Raw genomic sequence first — 22,384 nt, forward strand, 5'->3', positions numbered from 1 at the left:
GGAACAAACGCCGGGGGAAGGGAATTCATGAACTAGAGAAGTTTCGGGTAGGGTAGGGGTGGGGTGAGAAGAGCTCTAGCCTGGAGGCCAGTATGTGCCTTGATACACCAATAAGCACCCCAGATAGCCATTTGGGTTTTGGCCAGGACAGCTCTGAGGTTGGTGTATTTATTTTCTGCATCATTCTACCTGCCAATCTACCCACGCACACTGTCAGCCTTCGAGTCCCTGGAACCTGGGTCTTGCTCCCTCCCCCCACCCCCTGGCCTTGGCCTGCTCCCCACTCCATAACCTAAGCTTCCTGATGTCACCTCCCACTCCTCCCAACTCGGATGCCCTCGGTTGCCCTTCACCTCCCTCTTTCCCCTTCACACCCAGCTTGGCATCCCGCTGCTCCTGTACCAGGCTGGCTAGTGCCCTTCTCTGTGAACCTTCTTTCACCTCTGTTTGCTTCTGTCTTGTGCCCAGCGTGTGTTAACATGACCTGCTAGGGGCGGCTGCACTAACCGGACATGTGGGAAATGGCTGTCTGAACGCAAAGTCATTCATCACCTTGGCGGGAAGGAGCCCATAGAAGGCTCGCCCGTAGGCAAGGGCTCTGAGCCTCCTCTCCTGTCATATTTAGTCTGAATGTCATTCCAAACCCAGGGATGTGGGCTGGGAGACGTGGCAAGGGCAGACCAGCCAGGCATGGTCAAGGGCCTGATTCTCTCCTTCAGTCTGTGTGAGACTCGAGTATTCTTAGAAGAGGACTGCATTTTATTGTCAGGTCCAAAGGGTGCCCCATTTCCCCTGAAAATGGGAGGTTCATTGACGAGGTCCAGAATTGGTTCAATTCAAGCTGAACTATACAGAAGGATCTCTGGCAGTTAGATAAAAGCCAGCGTTCCTTGAGAACTTGTGAAACAGGCTCCGGTCAGTCCGAAGGAGTCTTTTTCCCTTGCCTCTGGCAAAAGCGCTGTTACTGGTAGTTACACATCAAAGTCCACAGTAGCCTGCAGGCTTCCCCAGTCCCTTCTCACAGTACTGCTAAATATCTCAAAGCCCATCAAGCCTCCTGGCCCTTCTCATCCTTGCTCCTCTCCACTATTCTAGCCCCCAGGTAGTTCCAAACCTCCCCATTTATTTATTTATTTATTTATTTATTTATTTGATTTTTTTTTTCAAGACAGGGTTTCTCTGTGTAGCTATGGAACCTATCCTGAAACTCCCTTTACAGACTAGGCTGGCCTTGAACTCAGAGATCCACTGGCCTCTGCTCCCGAATGCTGGGATTATAGTACGCCACCAACCGCCTGGTCCCAGGCCTCCCATTTATAAGGTTTCCCTACTCTGCTAGTCTCTACTTTTGTCTTTTTTGCTGTTCCCCTGTTATTCCACCCCACCCCACCCCCATTTCCCTAACCCTGGGCATGTCTTTTTTTTTCTCCTCTTCTTGCATGCCCAGAGAAGCTCTTTGTAGCCATTCCTTGAACTCTCACTCTGACTGTGGCATCAAGCTGCTCCCCCAGCCCCTCCCCCAGCCTACGATCTCTTTTCCTAACCTATGTAGCTCGTGGGTGTTGAGGGAGCAGAGGACTTGGATCAGTAATGTACCGTGCTGTGATTGCATCCTTCACAGAGTCTACAGCCCGCACCGGTCCTGTTCCCAGCCTGGAGAGGACAGGAGAGAGATGGGGCGCTGGCTGGGAGGGACACTGAGTCAGGATGGAGTGAGCGGGCACTGAGCTGGTATGGAAAACTATGCCATTCATTCCTGGCCCAGGGCATCCCCAAAGGAGCATAGACCCAGGACACTCAGAGTCTAGCAGGCAAGAAAGAACACCAGTGGGGTATTGGGGCTCTTTCCGTTCAGGGTCCTGCACCTCTGTTCTCTCATCCTGAACGTCACTTAGATATCACCTCCCTTGGGAAGCTGTCCTTGCATCTCAACTCCCGGCAACCACCAAGGTCTGGTCTCGACTCTGACGTGCGTCTCTGATACTCGTCCCTTCTCTTTGTACATCGCTCACACCCTTCTTGTTGGTTCCTATCTATCTTGTACTGTGGATGAAATGCTGGACCTTCAGACTGCCAGGCAAAAATTCTACCACTGAGCTATGCCCGAATACCCATCTCCTTCCTGTTCTTGTTATCTCCTCGGCGGACTGTGAGCCGTTGGTGCCAGACTATGTCTGTCCTGAAATGTCCCAGAGGAGCCTGCGTATAGCAGGGGGTTCATGTCTTATACTGGAGAATGAAAGGCCTCTCCTCAGCAAGAGGCTTTCACTGTTCAGAGTGGGTGGAGTTGGAGGGGCTGCCATTCAGAAGAGGGCTATGTAGCCAAGGTAGGCTGGGTAGGGCTTCGAGAAGAAGTCGATTTACCCAGGGTAAATCCAGGTCACCCTGGACCTGGGCACTACTGTTTAAATGCAGAACAAGGGTGTGAGAGTGTAAAACTTTAAGACAATTCTGAAGCCATTTCTGACAATTCTGAGCCCTCTTGGTCTCAGCAGTAATGCCCCCCCCCTTCCCCCCGGGAACCAAGGACCTAACAGTTACACATGCATATATGTTCTCCAGAAATTGGGGCAAGAGAATCTTTCATATGTTGACTCAGTTCCTGAACAATTACCCACACACGTGTGTTTTGACTCAGTCCCTGGGAAATGGGGTCAAAGTGACCTCTTATCTCATCTGATCTGGCAACAGCTCTCCAGCCAATTATTGGTAACAGCCCTTTTGAATAAGCCAATCACAATAGTCAAAGAACAACCCCTACACACCCCCTTACTTCTGTGGCTTTTTCCTTTAAAAGTAGCCTGTACCAGCTGTTCGGGGTCTCTTGGCTTCCCAGAGGGTGAGGGACCCTGTCATGACAGAATTAATAAAATCCTCATGCTTTTACAACAGCTGTGGTGTGAGAGGCGGTCTCTGGGGGCGACTCCTCCTCGGTGTTTGGACTCTAGGGTCCAACAACAGTCTAGAGGTTCCTGTTTGAAGCTGTGATTTTGGGTTGCTTATTGGTGGGTTAGTTTGGTTTTTTTTCGAGACAGGGTTTCTCTGTGTTGTAGTATGGAGGAGCAGGTTACGTCCCACCTGGCTAGCTTAACCCCTGAAATAACCACAAAGAAATTGTATTAATTAAATTACTGCCTGGCCCACTATATCTAGCCTCTTCTTGGCCAACTCTCACATCCTGATCTAACCCATTTCTGTTAATCTGTGTATCACCATGAGGTCATGGCTTTCTAGGAAAGATTCAGCGTCTCTGATCTGGCGACTTCATGGCTGCTCTCCCTGTCTGCCTTCCTCCTCCCAGCATTCAGTTCTGTCTTCCCGCCTATCTAAGTACTGCCCTATCAGTTTCTTTATTTAACCAATGAAAGCAACACAAATACAGAAGGACCTCCTACAACACTGTGTAGTTCTGGCTATCCTGAAAATTGCTCTGTAGACCAGGATAGCCTCAAACTCACAGAGACCTGCCTGCTTCTGTCTCCTGAGTGCTGGGATTAAAGACGTGCGCCACTACCACCCAGCTAAGCTGTGTGTCTTTGACAAAGCACCTTTTCTCTCTGGGCATCTCAAATGTAAACTGAAAAGTCCCAGAAAGACAAGGGCTCTAACTGGGTGCAGTGGACAATGGCTTTAGTTCTTGTCATTGAGGAGGCTGAGATAGGAAGGAATACGAGACAGCGTGGGCAACACAGAGAGACCCGGCTCAATAGAATGAGGATGGGTAAGAGGGAGGGGGAAGAGTGGGGAGCATGATGGCTCCTGCACGTGATCCCTGCACTTAAGAGGCTAAGGATGGAAGATAGTGAGTTTGAAGCCAGCCTGGGCTATAAGTGAAACTCTGTTTTCTAAAACCAGTTAACCAATAAACTCCCCTAAGAAAACAACCAGTGTGGGGCTGGAGAGATGGCTCAGCTGTTAAGAGCATTGCCTGCTCTTCCAAAGGTCTTGAGTTCAATTCCCAGCAACCACATGGTGGCTCACAACCATCTATGATGAGGTCTGCTGCCCTCTTCTGGCCTGCAGGCATATACACAGACAGAACATTGTATACATAATAAATAAATAAATAAATATTTTTTAAAAAAAGAAAACAACCAGTGTAGACAGAAGACTACACTTTCGTCTCCCAGCTGCAGACCTAAATAATCACACAGACACTCTATTAATTATAACACTGTTTGGCTGGTGGCTCAGGCATATTCTTAGCTAGCTCTTACATCTTAAATGAACCCATTTCTGTTAGTCTATGTATTTTCACATGGCCTTAACTCATTTTCTACATGTCTTGTTTCCTTAGCAGCTGGCTGGCTGGAATCTGCTGGACTCTACCTACTCTCTCTCTATATCTCTGTTCAGAATACCTGTCTGCTGCTAAGCCATTGGCCAAAACAGTTTTATTCATCAACCAATAAAAGTAACACATATACAGAAAGTCATCCCACATCAAAGTAGGGCTCCATTTACCAGCTGTAGGTCTTGGCTGGGTGTGTCCATGCACACCTGTTATTCCAACAGTCAGGAGGCTGAGGCAGGAGGATTGCCACAAATTCAAAATTCAAGGCCAGTCTGGACTACATAGCAAGTTCTAGATCAGCTGGGCCTCTTAAGAAACAATGTTTTTAAAAAGTAAACAAACAAAATGAAAAGAAAAGGAAAAAAAAACAAGACAATAGCCCCCTCACTCTGGGCTGCAATGTCCTCATCAGCAAAATAAGACAGTTAAGCATGGCTGCTCCAGGTTCTGGAATGAGATAACCAGGGGGAAGCACTCCCTGCACTTTAAACCGCTGTGTGGATGCTGACCGCTTTCATGTCACCAGCTCTATGATCCCTTCCACTAGAGTGACACACCACAAGAGCAAGAGTTTGTGTCTCCCAATTTGTTACTGTATCCTTGGTGTCTAGCTCAGAGCCTGGCTTATCGCAGGCTCTCAAGGCCTGTGACTAAGAGTTGAATGGGACAGACACTTCGTGAGTGAGTGAGTCAACCCACTCAGCAGGGCAGCTAGTTTTGACTTGGGTGGTGGGAAAAGGCAGAGTGGGAGGCAGCAGGGAACAGGGCTGAAGTGTTCTCTGGGCTTCCCAGGCTCTGACCTTTCTCCACTCCTCACTCCCAACCCCAGGCAAAGGGGAGGGCTGGCTGCAGCCCAAGGCTGCTGACTTTTTTATCAACAGCACAGTTGTGGGTCACTACGTAGTCAGCAGCATCTGATGCAGCTAAATATATCTTCTGGGACCACACAGCCAGCTCCTAAAAGCCACACGAACCAGGGACCATACTGCTCATTCTTCTGGGTCTTGTTCTGACCCCAGAACCCTGTTATCCCCAGGGAGCAAACAGCCAGTCCTGGTCCCATCTGGAGTGGCTGGCTGAGTCCGTGTGGAGAGTTTCATCTTGGACAGAGTCAAAGATGAAAGGGCAGGAACTCTAACTGTCCAGCTGGGGAGAGCAGAAGGCTTCATCTCCCTTTGTTCTTGTGTTTGTTTATGAACAGTATTTCTTAATTTGAGATGACATTTTACTTTTAAAAATATTTATTTTTATTTTATGTGTGTGAGTGTATTATTTAAAGATCTACTTATTGTTTTTATTTTGTGTGTATGGTGTTCTACCTGTAGGGAAGCCTATGTATCATATGTGTACAGTACCCATGGAGGCCAGAAGAGGGTATCAGTTCCTCCGGACGTGGAATCACAGACAATTGTGAATGACCATGGGGGTGCTGGGAATTGAATTCAGGTCCTCTGTAAGAGCAACCAGTACTCTTAATGGCTGAGTCACCTCTTTGGCCCTGTTACTTTATTTTTGAAGAAGGGGCCCATGCAACTCAGCCTGGTTCTTGATTTTACTATGAAGCTGGAATTTCTGATCCTCCTGCTTCCACTCCCCAAGTACTGGAATTATCGCTTGTTGCAGACCACACCTAGTTTTATGTGGAGCTAGGGATGAACTCCAGGGTTTCATGCATGCTAGGCAAGCACTTCACTAACTAACTGAGCCATATCCCAGGCCCGTGGCTGATTGGTTCCCAGCACCCATGTGGCAACTCACAACTGTCACTAACTCTAGTTCCAGGGGATCTAGCACCCTCTTCTGGCCTATGAAGGCACTAGGCAAATGTGACATACTCATACACATAAAACTGTAAGAAAAATATCCTTCCTTTTTTTAATATGTATATTTTTATGGTTTATTTAACTTTATTTTATGTGCATTGGTGTGAAGGTGTCAGATCCCCTGCAACTGGATCTTCAGACAGTTGTGAGCTGCCATGTGGGTGCTGGGAATTGAACCCAGGTCCTCTGGAAGAACAGTCAGTGCTCTTAACCACTGAGCCATCTCTCCAGCCCCTATCCTTCCTTTTTTTAAAAGGTGTGGGGGGGGGGCTGGGAGATGGCTCAGAGGTTAAGAGCATTGCCTGCTCTTCCAAAGGTCCTGAGTTCAAGTCCCAGCAACCACATGGTGGCTCACAACCATCTGTAATGAGGTCTGGTGCCCTCTTCTGGCCTGCAGGCATACACACAGACAGACTATTGTATACATAATAAATAAATAAATATTTAAAAAAATAAAAGGTGTGTGTGTGTGTGTGTGTGTGAAGTCGGGTGGCACACTTCTGCAATCTAGCAATTGGAAGGTGAGGGCTGTTAGCCCTGTCCGTGCCATTCTGTGAAGCCCCTCCATTTTGATTGTTCCTAAATGTCTTAGGTTTTGGAGCCTGTCCTGGAACTAGCTCTTGTAGACCAGGCTGGTCTCGAACTCACAGAGATCCGCCTGCCTCTGCCTCCTGAGTGCTGGGATTAAAGGCGTGTGCCACCACCGCCCGGCAACCATGGCAACTCTTACAAAGGAAAACATTTAACTGCAGCTGGCTTACAGTTTCAGAGGTTTATTCCTGTCGTGATCTGAAAGGAAATGGCCCTCAAAGGAAGTGGCACTATTAAGAGGTGTGGCCTTGTTGGAGGAAGTGGGGTGAGGCTTTGAGGTATCCTATCTGGTGTCTCAGTTTACTTCCTGTTGCCTGCAGGTCAAAATGTAGGACCCTCAGCTCCTTCCCCAGCACCATGTCACACCGTGATGATAATGGGCCAAATAAACCTCTGAAAATGTAAGCCATGTAAGCCTTATAAAGGGTTACCATGGTCATGGTGTCTCTTCACAGCAGAAGAAACCCTAACTAAGACAAATCCATCATGTTCATGGCAAGGCGCATGCTGGCATGCAGGAAGACACGATCGTGGAGAAGCTGGGAGGAGACTGCCACATGAGGCCTCACTTGAGCATGTGAGACCTCAGAGCCTGGCTCCACAGTGGCACACTTCCCCCAACAAGGTCACGCCTCCTAACAGTGCCTCTCCCTGTGGACCAGGCATTCAAACACATGAGTATATGTGGGCCATTTCTATCTAAAATAGCACACTAAAGTAGTTTGGTTTCCAGAACTGTAATAATTTATCTAGGGTCTTGTCCTTCTTGCTCTACTTGAATCGAGTAACACTTGTCACCTGATTTTTTAAAAATATTTACTTATTTATTATGTATACAATATTCTGTCTGTGTACATCTGTGTAGAATATGCATTTCTGGTGCCTTTGGAGGCCAGAAGGGGGAGCCAGAGCCCCTGAAACTGGAGTTTCAGAGGGTTGTGAGCTGCTAAGTGGGTGCTGGGAACTGAATACAGGTCCTATGGAAGAGCAGCCAGTGCTCTTAGACACAGAGCCAACTGTCCAGGCTCAGATTACTCCTTTGTTAATCTGTATGTGAGTGAATTACTCAGTTTTGCCTGAATTTGCTGAACTTCACCCTGTTATAGGTAGGACACGTCTACCTAACCTGCACAGGCTGCTCCACTGCTGTTTCTCCAGCCATCTTGGGCAAGCCTTTCCCATTCCTTCCTGGTCATTCCCCATTGTTCCCTGCCTCTCATGAGATGGAGCATTTTGGAAGAATGCCATGTCTCTATTATCTTCTGTCACAAAGGAAGTAACTTCCTTCCTCTTCTACTCTGTCCTTTCCCAGGAAGACCTTACACTTTCTGTTCATTGTCAATCCTTGTTCATTAGTTAATTTTTAATTTTTTGGTTTCTCTAGACATAGTTTCACTATGTAGACCAGGCTGTCCTGGAACTCACTCTGTAGACCAGGTTGGTCTTGTACTCACAGAGATCTGCTTGCTTCTGCCTCCTGAGTGCTGGGATTAAAGGCGTGCGCCACCACTGCCCTGCATTTTTATTTCAAAATTGAAATATAATTCCACCATGTTCTCCTTTTTCCTTTCTTCCTCCAGTCCCATGTTCCTCTGGATACCATGGCCTTTTTCTTTATTATTGTCACACATATAAATATATAAAGGTGCCCTACCTAGTCCATCACTTGTATGTACTTGTATGTACATAGTCCTCAACCATGGTTAATCTTTGGGTGTGGGGTACCTTCTCCCTAACTCTACCGTACCTTTAAACTACAGGACTCCACTTCTTGTGTGCCTGGACCAATACTCCCTTGCCCATCTCTTCCCATCCTTAAGGGACTTGAACCTATAATTATTAGATCCCAAAGCGCTACTAATTTTCAACCACCAGCTCTCCACACAATGCTCCTGTTGTAGCAGTCCAAAGTCTAAAGTCTTCCACCATAGTCCAAGACTTCACCTGAACAACCTATTCTCTTGGGTGGTTCCCAGCGCACTTTTATCCCACGTTTTTTCTTGCATCCCTCACTTCTCAGTCCTAGGTCTCAAGATGCTAATCTGGGAACCTTTGCATGAGAGCAGCTCCAGGCTGTTTACACTGAGATTCTCCAGAGCCTCTGGAACTGGAGAGTTCCCCCAGGACCTGCTGCCCCTTCTGCTATATCATCAAGCCTTGTCTCTTCTCAGCACCCCGCCCCCAAGGCTCTCCAGCTAAGAGAACAGCGAGCCATCCCACAGACTCCTGGTATGTTCTCGGAGGCCTCCTTAGTTGCCTTTCTGCAATGGGAAAAGGCCTCCTTCCCACCCTACACAATGCGTCCATGTGTGACACCAACCTCTGCTTCCTTAAGGCGTACCTCTACTTGTCAGACTCCACGCCATACACTTCCAGCAATGGGCGCTCACGCTGCCTCCCTTCCAACCTGCCAAGCCTAAAGACATACTCCAGGACAGACATGGTGGATGAGCTTCCTCACATTCCACTGTTGGGGTTACTCAGCTGTGTCTTCACACTGGTGGCCATTGCTCAGGCTGTAAAGAAGCCCGCCCCACTCAGTCTGAGAGGACATGGCACGAAGGGTCATTGCCATCCTTTCTGTCTCAAGCCCTTCACTCTGGCTGGCCCTCATCTCTGCAGCCAGTCATGGACCTGCTTTCCTTTCTAAGGTTAACCTGCCCTATTCTAGATTGTTTTGCCTGCTGTCTTCATTTTGACAAGCAAGAAACCCCTGAGCACAGTGTGGTAGCACAGGCTTTTAATCCGTAGGTACTTGGGATGCTGAAGCAGGAGGACCATGAGTTTGGAAGTGGCCTGGGCTACTTAGAAAATCTTGTCTCAAAACAAAAACTAAATCCAAACAAATCATCACCATTAACAACACCCCAAATCTAGCAGTCAGATGCTCACCGTGGCAGTAGCCAGAAGCAGGAGTATACCCAGCTTGCCACTGGGAAGGGGAAACGGGATCAAGTGGGTGCTCTCAGCTTAGAAGAACAGAAACTAGCTAAGGCCAGGAAAAAAGAGTCACAGGAAGGGGCCAGGAGCTTGATGCTAAGCAAGTTACCCAGCATCCTCAAGGCTCCTCAACCCACAGGAAGTGGCCTCTACCATGTCCCCTTCTTCCTTCTCTTTCCTTTCACTTCTTCTGACACTCAGTTCTGGGGACTGCGGCTTGAGCTGTTGCCTACAAAGCCTGGTCCTGGGGCGGTTTGTCTGTCACACCCTTCTTGGCAATCAAGGGCTGAAACATACCAAGTTCCTGCTACTCCATCTTCGAAGGCTTTCCTTTGCTCCCATCATTTCTTCCTAGCAGGAAGCGGCACAGTCAGAGGCCCTACTTTCTCTACCCAGCCTCTTCTAAATAACGTGAACGTGCAACATGAAGATGGCTGGACTGGGAAGACGTGACTGCTACTTGCACGGCAGGGTTGCATCACCCTGGAGGGGTCCCAGAGGAGGATGGGCGAGAAGCCACATTTCTCCATGCCCACGAGGAAGAATCAGGTGTCAGTTAAGAAAGCTGACCCTGAAGGAGTCTGGTGGTCACAGTAACAGGCTTTACCACGCTAGGACTACAGGGATGACCCTGGAAATGACAGCAATCAGACAGGCTGCATTTGGGGAGAGGCCGCAGACACTCAATAATGCATGGCACAGGTAGAACCCAGAGAGGATTGTCATGGAAGAAACAGTTTAACAGCAAAGCCGGGGGGGGGGGGGCGACACACACCAACATTTGGGGTCTTGTTGGAAAGTTAGACTTAGGGCACTTTCCTGAAGCAGAATCTACATTTTAAGATCCCAAAGTAGGCTGGCATGGTGGTGCACTTAGAAGCTAGAGACAGGAAGACCAGGAGTTCAAAGGCCAGCCTCCTCTATATAATGAGTTTGAGGCAGACTTGAGTTAACTAAGGTCCTGTTTCAAAAAACCAAAACCAGGAAGAAGAAGAAAAAAGAAATTCCCAAATGATTCATAGTGTAATTAAGAATTATATCCTGAAGGGATGACTCAGGTTTCAGTTGCTTTTTCTACTCAATAGCTGACCTCTGGGGCAGAATCCTTCCCTGGCATTAGAAGCACAGTGGAAGGGTTCATGTGGCCTGAGTAGGCCGGGCTGATCCCAACAGCTGTAAAACTCCCCTGATCCTAAGACTCTAGTCTAAGTTCCCGACTGTACACTTAAGGGAACCAACGAGCTTGGCTTCTCAGGGCCAGATGGTGTGGTGTGGAGTGCACGTGAGGTTTATGGATGGACACACCCACGAAGACCAAAATACACAGTTCACTGCTCAGTCTGCAGGGCCCACATACTGTGTGTACCCAGCCCAACCTCCCAGGCACAAGCCAGCCCAGGAAGCTTCCAATAAAGCCCCAGGCATGGAGCCTGTCAAAACAGGTCTAGCACAGCCCTGGTTTCCAAGGCTGCACATTCAGACCTGTGATCTGAAAACCCACCTACATGGGCCTTCATGCCTGACTCCTGTGCTGAGGGGACATGGTCAACAGGGCTGCTCTGCCGATGCAGCTCATGCCTTTATCTTGGACTGGGCTCCTGGACTGGCTGACGAATTCACCTTTGGCCCATCTGGAACTCTTTCCAGCCATTTTTTTTTTTTGTTTGTATTTTAAGGATAAAACTGCCCCTAGAGAGCTAGGATGTTTTCTTTTACACATAAAATAGACATGTTTTCAAAGTGGATAGGTGGGGTATGAGACACTTGTGTTCAAAGCCTTTTATGGAGGACCCCAATCCTCTAACCTGGAAAGGAGATCATGGCATGTTAGGTCTGCCTGCAGTGACTGCGCCAGCGCACAAGGAATACTACAGCGTTTGTATGTGAGAGAAGCTGCTCAAGGAGCTCAGCCGTCGGGTCCCCAGAGACAGCCACTGTCGATCTTGGCAAGAGCAGGAGGCTTTGTGGAGATGCAAACTGGAGAGACCTCCATCTGATGGGTGAGCTGACTCGCTAGGTCACAGCAGCCCCAGCAGGGATGGAGCATAAGTTCACTGGGGAACTTATGCCAATGTACTCTGTATGAGGCCTTGGTCACGTTCACCAGCAAGAAAACAGGACCCGGGCCATCAGCCATGCTGCTGGAAAATGAAGTCTTCAGGACTGGAACAGCAGCTAGCCGGCAGCCAGTCTGTCTGTCTCCATCAAGTTCATGGGGTGAGCCAAGGCTAGGGAGGCCATGCTCAAGTCACCTGGAACGGCATGAGCCCCGCTCAAAGGTGATGCAAGAACATTTCAGTGTTGTAGGCTCGGCCAGAGAAACAGCGGCTGCCACAGGCAGGCGGCTAGTGCCCTTTTCTCAACTGACCAGTCAGCTGTCAAAAACACAGACTCTGGAGTCCCCAGGAACTCATTTTACTGTTTTCTTTCACAATTCTTACAAGTAACAAACTTTGGGATACTGTTAATATTCAGATTACTACTGTCTAACTCTGCCTGGTCCAGGTTGGGTCACACTGTCCAGTTAGGTCCTGAATCGTGAGGAACCCACATCTCCAGGGTCGACACTGCATGACAGGCACTTGGTCAAGCCTACTCTGATGGGTGGAGGCAAAGCCCCGAGTTCAACATTGCTCTTGAGCAAACACACACAGTGTCCCACTACCCTATCCCTTTGATTGGAGTAGATCTGCATTCTTCTGACCCTGTCAAATCTCCAAGGGTGGAGCTACTTTGGGTTCTAGAAAGGCAGCTGCAAAGACCACAGACACTTTAATTTACATAAAATTATCTCACTCCATTTTATTTAAGATTTTTTTAAATCCAGTTAGTAAAAGAAAGATGTGTCTCTCTTTATACATATGTACAAGTTCAGCTATAAAAATAGACAGCACATTCAAAGAGAAAAAGGCTTGGCATTTTTCTGATCCCCTCTAAAGAGCATCTGTACACAGGAGTCAGGGTTTGGGTAGGGGAATCTTTATGATTTAAATTAAATGATTTCCCCTACACCTACTCCAAAAAAAAAAAAAAGTTTAAAAAAATCATTCTATCTAAACTCAATTCCGCGATTTTCAGGTGTGCAAATTAGAGGCTAGCCCGCCCAGAAGCACCTGTTTCCACCAGGGACATCAGGTGGAAAGCCCTCCCAGTCGCCCCTTTCCCCTCTCAGAGGGCAGCAAGCTCAGGCAAGTGGGGCGGGGCTGGGAGGGTTGGTGCTGAGCTTGCTCCCTCCCCATCTCACTCCTGCTGTCCCTTCTTTCTCAGTGCAATACAGACAGTGCATACAGCCAAGCAGGGGGCTGGCGGGCAAAGCCAGGGAGACTGTGCATTCAGGACAGACAAAGGGGCATCTGCAGGAGGACGGTGAGGGTGTCCTGCTGATTGAGGTGGTTCCTGGTCTCTTGACTGGCTTCTGGGAAGCCCCTTGGGGGGGGCTGCTGCTACTGTTGCTGGTGGGACCTAATGCTTCCCTGGTGTGAATATGTTGGACAGTGGAAGAATCTAGGAAAACTGCCTGTGGGTCTGCTTCCTCCAGCCGCTATCATCTGTATAGCAACCATCTTCTCTGGCATTTGTTGCACGCTTCAGTGACGACACTGTGGCAAACAGAGTTTAGAGACCCAGGAGAGCTCAAGGCTGTGGGTACCAGGGAACCATTTCCTCCCTTTCTAGCCCTGTAAGAAATCATAACCTTTAGAGAGGTCTCCACTATGGAAGGCTCTTCACAGCACCGGTGGAGCCTTCATGAGGGGCATGGCCAGAGCTGGAGTGGGATGGGGCTGGAGACAGTGTGCCTGAGCATCTAAAAGGGGTCTATGCCAGGCCCCCCCCAGAAAGAGGTTAAGACTCGGCCGCAGAGTTCATCTGGGATGCTGTGGGGCCGAACCCAGGACACTCCTTTGGAACTAGGTGATCAAAGTGCTCACACCGACCACCTGCCTGTCCTCTTCTGCTGTAACTGGTCTTTTCCACTCTCCAAAGAAGATGCAAGATGCCACACTGGGTAACCATCCAAAGACCGCCTGTGGCCTGGGACTGTAGCCCCTGGTTTGGTTGAGGGAAGCTAGAGGGCAGAGATGGTTACCGTCCTCCAGCAGGGTTGGTGCCTTTGCCCTGTTTCCGGATCAACGAGTCTGAGGCTAGGCTGCTGGTCATGTGGAGGCTCTTAGGAGTCCCAGGAATATTATTTCCTTTGTTCAAAGGGGAACTTAAGGGAGAAGAGGCGCTTGAAGGTCCAAAGTCCGCAAGGCCAGTAGGTCGGACAATGGATGTCTGCAGAGGACTGCTTGCGGAGATTCCTGTGGGGACGGAGAAAAATCACAATGACCCTTAGTGGCAATTGTCTGTGATCTGCCCTGGCAGTCTGCAGGACTGGTCTAAGTGTGGGCTGGAGGGAAGGGGTGGGAACCCCTCTCTGCTGCTGGTTGCCGACATCTTTGAGGTTATTTGCTGGGTTTTTCCTGTTATTGCCTTTCTGTAAGATGGCTGGTTTCTTTGTTTTTTTAAGACAGGGTTTCTGTATAGCTTTGTAGCCTGTTCTGGAACTTGCTCTATAGACAAGGTGGCCTCAAATTCACAGGGATCCACCTGCATCTGTCTCCCGAGTGCTGGAATTAAAGGTGTGCGCCACCACTGCCTGGCATGATGGCTGGATTGTTAAGAGATGTTGGCACACTCAGCCCTACCTGCATTACCCTCACCCAGAGGAGAGGCCATGTGTCCAGTGTGGAAGGCCTGGTTGAAGGACGAGAGCTCTAACTCACGAAGCACTAATGTTTTCTTGTCTTCTTCTGGAAAGCACCTTAGTTTAGCCACCTTTGTTTTTCAAGAAAGGGTAACAATCCTGGCTGTCCTGGAACTCAGAGAACCACCTGTTTCTGCCTCCTGAGTACTGGGATTAGAGGTGTGTGTCTTATTTATTTCAGGGGCCTCTACTCTACTCTCCAACACGTCTGGCCAGGGGATATAAGGTGATCCAGCCTATCTTGTATCTATACCCAGTCAATTCCCTAGCACTAGCCAAGGCTACCTCTGCTTTCCAAGCTCTGTCATGTCAAGGACCTGGGTTAACCTCCCATTTTTGGTGACTGTCCTTGGACAGCAATAAACTTTTCCTGCCCAAATAGGAGACAAACACCTACTTCTCACACCTCAACATTGTCTACTATGTTTGTTCTGTTTATTTGCTTTTCTTTTTTTCAGTAGCCTGAGCTGGTCTTGTCAAACTTAGTATGTAGCAGAGAATAACTTCAAACTCTTGATTCCCCTGCCTGTACCTCCCAAGCAGGGAACTACAGGCGTGCACCACTATGCTTGGTTATGTTTCTTCTGTATTACCCGCTCACCCACAGTGGTATAGTTCACTTCTTTCTCATTTTTCACTCCCACTTAGCACCCCTGAAGACGTTTCTGGGCCAGTCTATCTCCTTAGTCTACCTCCGGTGTCCCTCCTGCTTCTGCTGTGTTTTACATTGCCCCAGCCATGGATTAGCCCTGCCATACCATCTTTGATTAATCAAAGCAGCATAAGCTACTGTACTTATTTTCTTAGTAAACCAATAAGTGAATGCTGAGGTTCCTGCAGTGGGAGAAAGGAGGTGAATCAACTTTTACTGAGCACTCACAACAGGCCAAGCACTTTCTATACAAGTGTGCCTTTCTCTGCTGTAACCATCCTGAGACATTAGAAGTGCAAGGTCACCACGGTCTGTATCATTGAGAACAAGGTCAGTTTTAGGTACACGTGACTCTACCTTAAAATCTAACAAGTTCCCCACAAAAAACTATGAGCTACACTAAGCCCACACGACATTTTTGTTTACAGCAGGGTGTCACTATGTAGCTCTGGCTCGTTTAGAACTCGCCTCTGGGTGCTGAGACAATGGATGTGTGCCACCATAGCTGAGGTCAGGCTTTGCACAGGGCGTGGAGGCAGCGCTGTGAATGGACAGCCTGCACATTCTGACTGCAGTCATCCTTTCTGTCTCCACCACAGCTGCCACCAGCCCTTCTCACACAGCTGCTAAACTCTTTCCCATCGGCTCTTGCCATGTCGGTCTTTCCAACCCCGACGTTCATTGCTCCTCCTCAGCACAACCTGGCTGGTAAGCTCAGTGAACCTCAACATGCCAGGGTGGCTGCCAACTCTTATGTTTGCCCAAATCCTTTCTTACTCCCATCCTCCTGCTATTCTGAATGACAGCCCACAATCTTTACAGTGGTCCATGGCTCCTCTCCCTCTGACCTGTAACCACAGGAAGCTGGCCTCTTTGTACTTATCTGTATATTGCCTGATACTATTTATAAGCCATCCACCAAATGCTCCTCTGCTGGCTTGTTAAGACTCAAGGGCAGGATCTATGTGATCCATTGCTTTATCCTATGTGCACCAGGTGTTTGCTGCATGCATGTTAACTATCCTTGTTTGGATTACTAAAAATAAATGTCTCAGAAAAACAAACAAACAAACCTAGAGTTAAAAAAAGAAAAGTCAGGAAAACGGAATGTTTTAAATGTGGCCCCCAATTCGGCTCACTCTGGCCATGGTTACTTCTCTTCCAAAGACAACAATTTATCAAGGCAAGAGGGCAAGGGGAGAGTCAGAACTGCTCAGTTTGAAGCTGGGCTCCGGGATTTTGGCCTGCAGTATCCTGCACACTCTACCTTGTAAGATGCTAAACAGATTCTTGGACAGTCTTTGATTGCTGTCTGCAGCCATCCTGGCCTCCTCACCTTTAGACACGTTGTACCCGTATGCGGCATAAGCAGCTGCAGAAGCCGCTGCAGCCCCTGCTTTGGCTCCTGCCATCGCAGCAGCACTGCCTGCTGTGGACTTGCGGCTTCGGCCTTTCCCTGCTCCTTTGCCTGTGCTTCCTGAACCCTTGGGGCGGCCTCGGCTTCGAGCTGAGTGACCACGTCCTGCAGCTGGCACTTCCTGAATGGAAATTCCTGTGGAAACAAATAGCCAAGAAGGAAAAAAATAAATCTCTTAAAACTTTAACAAATATTCCCTTGACAGGGAATGCTAATGCTGGCTCTCAAGGTATTCTGTTTTGTTTGAGGCAAGATTTCCTAATGTTGCTCAGGCTGCCCTCAACCTCCTGATCTCAAGTAATCTCCCAATCTTAGTCTCCTGAGTTCTGGGACTACAGGCACAGGATACGGTGCCTGGCTGGCTGATATCTGAGGACATCTAGGATTGTCTTTTAACACAGCTATGCTCTTCAAACTGTCTTTCCTTCTAAGGAGTGGCTTCCGCCATGGTTATTTTCTTATTATTGTACCCAACGACTTGCTGTGGGAAATTAAAGTGTTTCTGCCTTGGGCCTCTATTTCTTACATTTTTTTCCTGGGTATTGAATCTAGGCCTTGGGTATACTATACACACACTCTACCACGAAAACACATAGCCAGCCCTACTTCTAAGGTTGCTTTTGTTTTTTTAATTTAAATTTTCAGACAGGGTCTCACTACGTAGCTGAGACTGGCCTTCTCTTCAAGATCTTCCCACCTTATCCTCCTTCCACCACTATGTTCAGTCCTATTGTTTCAGGCTTTAAAATCCAGGTTTCTCAAGAAACAACAATAACACTGGGCCTTATCAACAGAAAAGAAATGCCCCCACAGCTAACTTAATTAAACAACTAGCAAAAATAGGGGTTTGGGAGATTTTTCCACTGCTAAAGGTCTGCCGTGCAGTCTTTGAGACCTGAGTTTGGATCTCTAGTACCTATAAAAGTGTGGCAGCATGTGTACTGGGGATGGGGAGGGTAGACACAGGTAAATCCAAACTATGTCTTCTACACACAATCAGGAAAGATACCCGCTGTCAGCCTTTGACTTCCACATGCATCTACACCTATGTATGCTCTCACATTCCACACTGGAACACGAACGCGCGCGCGCAAACACACACACACACACACACACACTTAAATAAAATCTTTTGTTCCACTTTACTCTTGGAAGAAGAAATAAAATTTCTGTATCTGGGTTCATAAGATGGCGACTGGATACTAAGCTTGATGGACCAGAGTGGTGGAAGAGAGAACCAACTCTCATAACCTGTCCTTTGGCCTCCACATGTGTGCATACACACAATAAATAAAAATGTGCCTACCAGATGGTGGTGGCACACGCCTTTAATCCCAGCACTCGGGAGGCAGAGGCAGGTGGATCTCTGTGAGTTCGAGGCCAGCCTAGTCTACAAGAGCTAGCTCAAGGACAGGCTCCAAAGCTAAAGAGAAACCCTGTCTCAAATAAAACCAAAATGTGTCGATGTGGTGAGGCATGCCTTTAATCCCAGGATTTGGGAGTCAGGGCATGCAGAGCTCTTATGAATTTAAGGCCAGCGTGGCTTACATAGTGAGTGCTAGAGCTATGTGAGAGACCCTGTCTAAAAAAACAAAACAAAAAAGTTATTAAAGAAGAAAAGTAGTGGAGCAGGCTGGGCTGATGAGATGGCAGAGTCACTTACCATTCACAGTGTCAGAGACAGAGCCTGTTATGGAAGCGGGAGAATTGGTGGCTCGAGACTGAGGAGCTGAGGAAGCTGGGTCATCCACAATAACCAACATGTCACTGCTGCTTTCATCAGGGGGAATGGAGCCAGTGTGCAGCTCACTGCTGATTGAGATCTAGAAGCAAAAAGGTTGAGATAATAGTCTCACTGGCTACAGCCCCCATGCTCAAGTGACAAGCTTAGGGGACATGCATGTATTTCTCTCTCCTGACTCCTGCCCTTGGGTTCTGAGAACCAGTCTGTCCTTATGCAATCCTCTCCCACAAGGCTGGAAGTGAACAGTACCTAGTGGCTTAGCATCATGTCCCTGCTGCAAGGTCAGGATGCAGCCCACTGCTGTGATTAAGACATTCAGAAGGAGCCTCACCTCACTGAACGGGCTGGGCATGGCCGAGTCTACACTTATGAAGGAGTCATCGCCATCAGCAGAGAGGTTGGAGTTATCAGCAGAAGGAACAAATGGGATCACGAGGTTCACACCCTCTTTTCTCCTTTTCCCATCCAATTCATCTTCCTTTTTCTTCTGGGAATACAAGTCAGAAAATACATAAAATACATGAACATTTAGCTCAAAGGGAAAAGTGAGATTAGGAAATAAAATGATTACAGGCAGAGTCTTGCTATTGGCCTGCTACTTGTTATGTCTCCTGGTCTGATCTCATCATCCTATCTCAGTCATCCAAGTGCTGGGACTACAGGCACACACCACTGCACTGGCTTGAGACAGGCTCTTGGTCTACAACTCAGACTGGCCTCAAACTTCCTCCATCTTCTTGAAAGCATCACCATTTTGTCTCAGTTTCTTTTCTGTGTGTATAGGTTATGTGTATTCTGAGGATTGAAGCAAGGTCTCTCACCTTTTAGGCAAGTACTCCAGCAAAGAGTCACATTTCAAGCCCTAAATCACCGTATCTTAAAGGAAGAACTCACCGAGGAGGAGGAAAGTATACCGTGTCTCTCCACACCCTCTACTGGGCTCGCTTATCTACTCATTCATTTATTACTTATTTATGTGTGGATGCGCATGTACTGCATTCATGTGGACGTCAGAGGACAACTTGTGGGAACTGGTTCTTCCCTTCCACCACATGGGCTGAGACCAAACTCAGGTTATTAGGTCCTTTTCTGGAGTCATGTTGTCTACATCTATTACAGGGTGAAGAGTGTGCAACACTGTGTAGTTCATGCTGTCATTGGGTACTTTCTATTCTACACTCAGAGCAAAACGACATCTGATCTAAATTGTTAATCTACAACAGGAAAGATGGCTCAGTAGGTGGAGGTGATTGATTGCCTTTGAAGCCTCTCAAACCCCAGAATCCACATAAAGGCAGAAGGAGAGAACCAACTCCACAAAGTGTCTCTGACAGTCCCACCCAGAGTGTGGCATGTGCACATGAATACACACACACAAAGAATTGCTGGTTTCTGTAATGCCCTACTGTGAAAGCCACCTTTTATTCTGTGACAGGTTGTCTGTCCTCCCTTCTTCATTCACACCCTTTTTAAAGGCACAGGGATGATACCCAAGTGCTCTAACACTAAGCCACGCCCCCTGAATGTTAAAGGTATTTTTATTTTAAGTAATGGCAATAATGGATTAGATATGAGAACAGTGAGGAAAAAGCCTGCCTGGGAAGGGGCAGAGATGGCAGTTCTGGCCAGGAGGACATTATCTTTCTTTTTTTTGATTTTCCAACTCTATAAAAGAAGCAAGTACAAAGTGTCCCCAGGCTGAAACTGACTCTTCATTAAAAGGGGCTATAATACAGCAGCTCTAGGCTGCTGACTACCAAAGGCCTATGACCAAAGGGATCGAGTCACAGCCTTTTATTTCGGAGTCAGTCTCTCTGTGTGGCTATGGCTGGCCTGGAACTCAGAGACACCCTGCCTACCTCTGTCTCCCAAGAGCTGGGATTAAAGGTGGGTGTTATCGTGCTGGGCCAGTCCTTTCAAAAGATTCTATGAAAGAAGTAACACAAGCCTTTAACCCCAGGAGGATTTTTGTGAGTTTTAGCCAACCTGGTCTCCACAGTGAGTCCCAGGCCAGTCAGGGCTATGTAGAAATACTCCACCTCAAAAAATAAAAACGAAGTTCCATAAAAGCTAGTAACATCACCTTAGCTATCACAGTTATCACTGACAGATGGGTCCCAGTCCAACTGTGACCAACACTAGGGTCTGTGAAAAGGAGCACACAGCCAGCACTGCATTTGCTGTCTTTTACCTCACCAAAGAAACATTCACACAGATGGGGTTAGTGAGCTGGCTCAGCAGACAGAAGCACTTGTTCGCCAATCTGGAGGATCTGATATTAATCCTCAGAACCCACATGATGAAGGAAGAAAACCAACTCTCACAAGTTCTCTGATTTCCATGTGCAGACCACGGTTTACCATGTATGTACAAATATGCATGTACACACGTGGCCTTTTTTGTACTTCTGAAACTTATTCCAGGCCCTGTCAGTCCCTATCCAACCCCAGTCTGGAGATACCTTCTCTGCATATTTCTCCCGCTTGCGTTTTCGTTCTTTCACTCGGTTGGTCTCTTCCTGCTGCCGTTTCTCCTCCTGTCGTAGTCTCACTACCAAGGAAACATAAAAAGACTGAAGAGCCTTTGTGAAACTTAGGAGCATATCCTCTAGTGGTTCCTAAGGTATAATTCTGTGTGGTTTAAGAAAAACACTGGTATTGCTGCACGTCTTTAATTCAGCACTTGGGAGGCAGAAATGAGATCCCTGGGGCAAGCAGATCTCTGAGTTTGAGACCAAACTGGTCTACAAAGAGAGCTCCAGGACAGTCAGGGATATAGAGAAAAACCCTGTCTAAACAAACAAACAAAAAGAGCTTATATTTTTAGATGTGGGGTTGTGGAAGTGCTCATAGGAACTTACAGGACAAATCTAAAATTGAATAGTCTCAAAATCTAGAAACTCTAGGTGAAAGGTCTTTATGGTTAGAGCAGCTTGCTGTTGAAATTCTCTATATAAAATGTTTCTCTGGGCCAGTGAGAAGGCTCACCAGATAAAGAAACCTGTTGTCAAACCTGAATTTGAACCTAGAATCCATAGAGTGGAAGGTGACCACAATATCCTAACACGCATGTGCAATGGCATGCGCATGCACGCGCACACACACACACACATGTATTTAAATTCATAAATATAAACCATACACATAATTTAAAATAAAAATAAATTTTGGCCTTGGCAAACACAGTGCTCATCTCTTCAGTGGGTCTGGGGAGGACAGAACACGAGCTGCCAGAGTACGTACGTTTCTTCTCCAGCTCCTCATCATCTAGAAGAAGGCTAACCACCTCTTTGGGTTTCAAGGTATCTGGTTTGAAGTTCCCGCCAGAAATCACCATTCGCTGAATCTACACAAAGTGGATTAAAATGTCATCTCCAGGTATTCACTCCCATACAGCAAACATCCAGAATCACCCCACTGAACCAACTCCCACGGGAGGTATTGGCTTTACTATTTCTTGTTCACTTGGCTGATTCCTCCACAACATTTGTCCCCAAAAAAGAGGCTGGAGAGAAGGCTCAGCTAAGAGCACTGGCTGCTCTTCCAGAGGACCTAGTTTCAATGCTCAGCACCCACATGGCAGCTCACAACCATCTGTAACTCCAGTTCCAGGGGATATGATACCTTCACACCAATGCACATAAAATAAATTTAAGTAAATTTTTTAAAAAAAGGACAATTGTTGATTTTATTTTTTGGCTTGGGATTATTAATAGTCAGCTAAAAATAACTCAAAACATATCACTATTCTGACACACAGGCAAGAGGAGGCAAACTGAGGCCAACTCTGTCATACACAGGCCCTCTGTGGTGTCGGTGCACACACAAGCAGCCTGTATAAATGTTCTGATGCTTACCGTTACTAATGAAAGACAAGACTCTTAAACAGTCTCAGTCCAGCTACTGTGGCTGGCTTCTACCCCTGCAGCGTGATCCCTCCCTTCCTGCTTACTTACCTCACTCTTTTCCTTGGCTCTCTGCAGAATGCGCTCCTCGATTGTGCCTTTACAGATCAGCCGGTACACAGTGACTTGCTTTGTTTGTCCCAAGCGGTGGGCCCTATCCATGGCCTGTTGGTCTACAGTGGGGTTCCAGTCACTATCGTAGAAAATCACCTGCATAGGCCAGAAGAGAATACAACAAAGACTGATGTACTCTAGTTTTCATGGGCGTGTAC

The 22,384-nt window shown here is 47.6% G+C and overlaps 1 protein-coding gene across 1 annotated transcript in view; it reads right to left on the reverse strand.

Moving 5' to 3' along the window:
* Positions 1 to 12,436: 12,436 nt before the first annotated feature.
* The window catches only part of Ino80 (INO80 complex ATPase subunit), a 108,032-nt gene continuing 98,084 nt past the window's right edge, over positions 12,437 to 22,384 (reverse strand). The window contains exons 30-36 of the mRNA XM_041678863.1: positions 22,164 to 22,322; positions 21,451 to 21,553; positions 20,670 to 20,758; positions 18,540 to 18,695; positions 18,128 to 18,287; positions 16,384 to 16,599; positions 12,437 to 13,949 (exon numbers count right to left, since the gene is read on the reverse strand). Of these exons, the coding sequence (XP_041534797.1) occupies positions 13,732 to 13,949; positions 16,384 to 16,599; positions 18,128 to 18,287; positions 18,540 to 18,695; positions 20,670 to 20,758; positions 21,451 to 21,553; positions 22,164 to 22,322 (1,101 nt within the window). The 3' untranslated portion in view covers positions 12,437 to 13,731. The remainder of the gene's footprint in view (positions 13,950 to 16,383; positions 16,600 to 18,127; positions 18,288 to 18,539; positions 18,696 to 20,669; positions 20,759 to 21,450; positions 21,554 to 22,163; positions 22,323 to 22,384) is intronic.

The sequence above is a fragment of the Microtus oregoni genome, unplaced genomic scaffold (genome assembly GCF_018167655.1).
Source record: "Microtus oregoni isolate MIOR12 unplaced genomic scaffold, Mior012 000031F_ref0000149, whole genome shotgun sequence".
NCBI lineage: Eukaryota > Metazoa > Chordata > Mammalia > Rodentia > Cricetidae > Microtus > Microtus oregoni.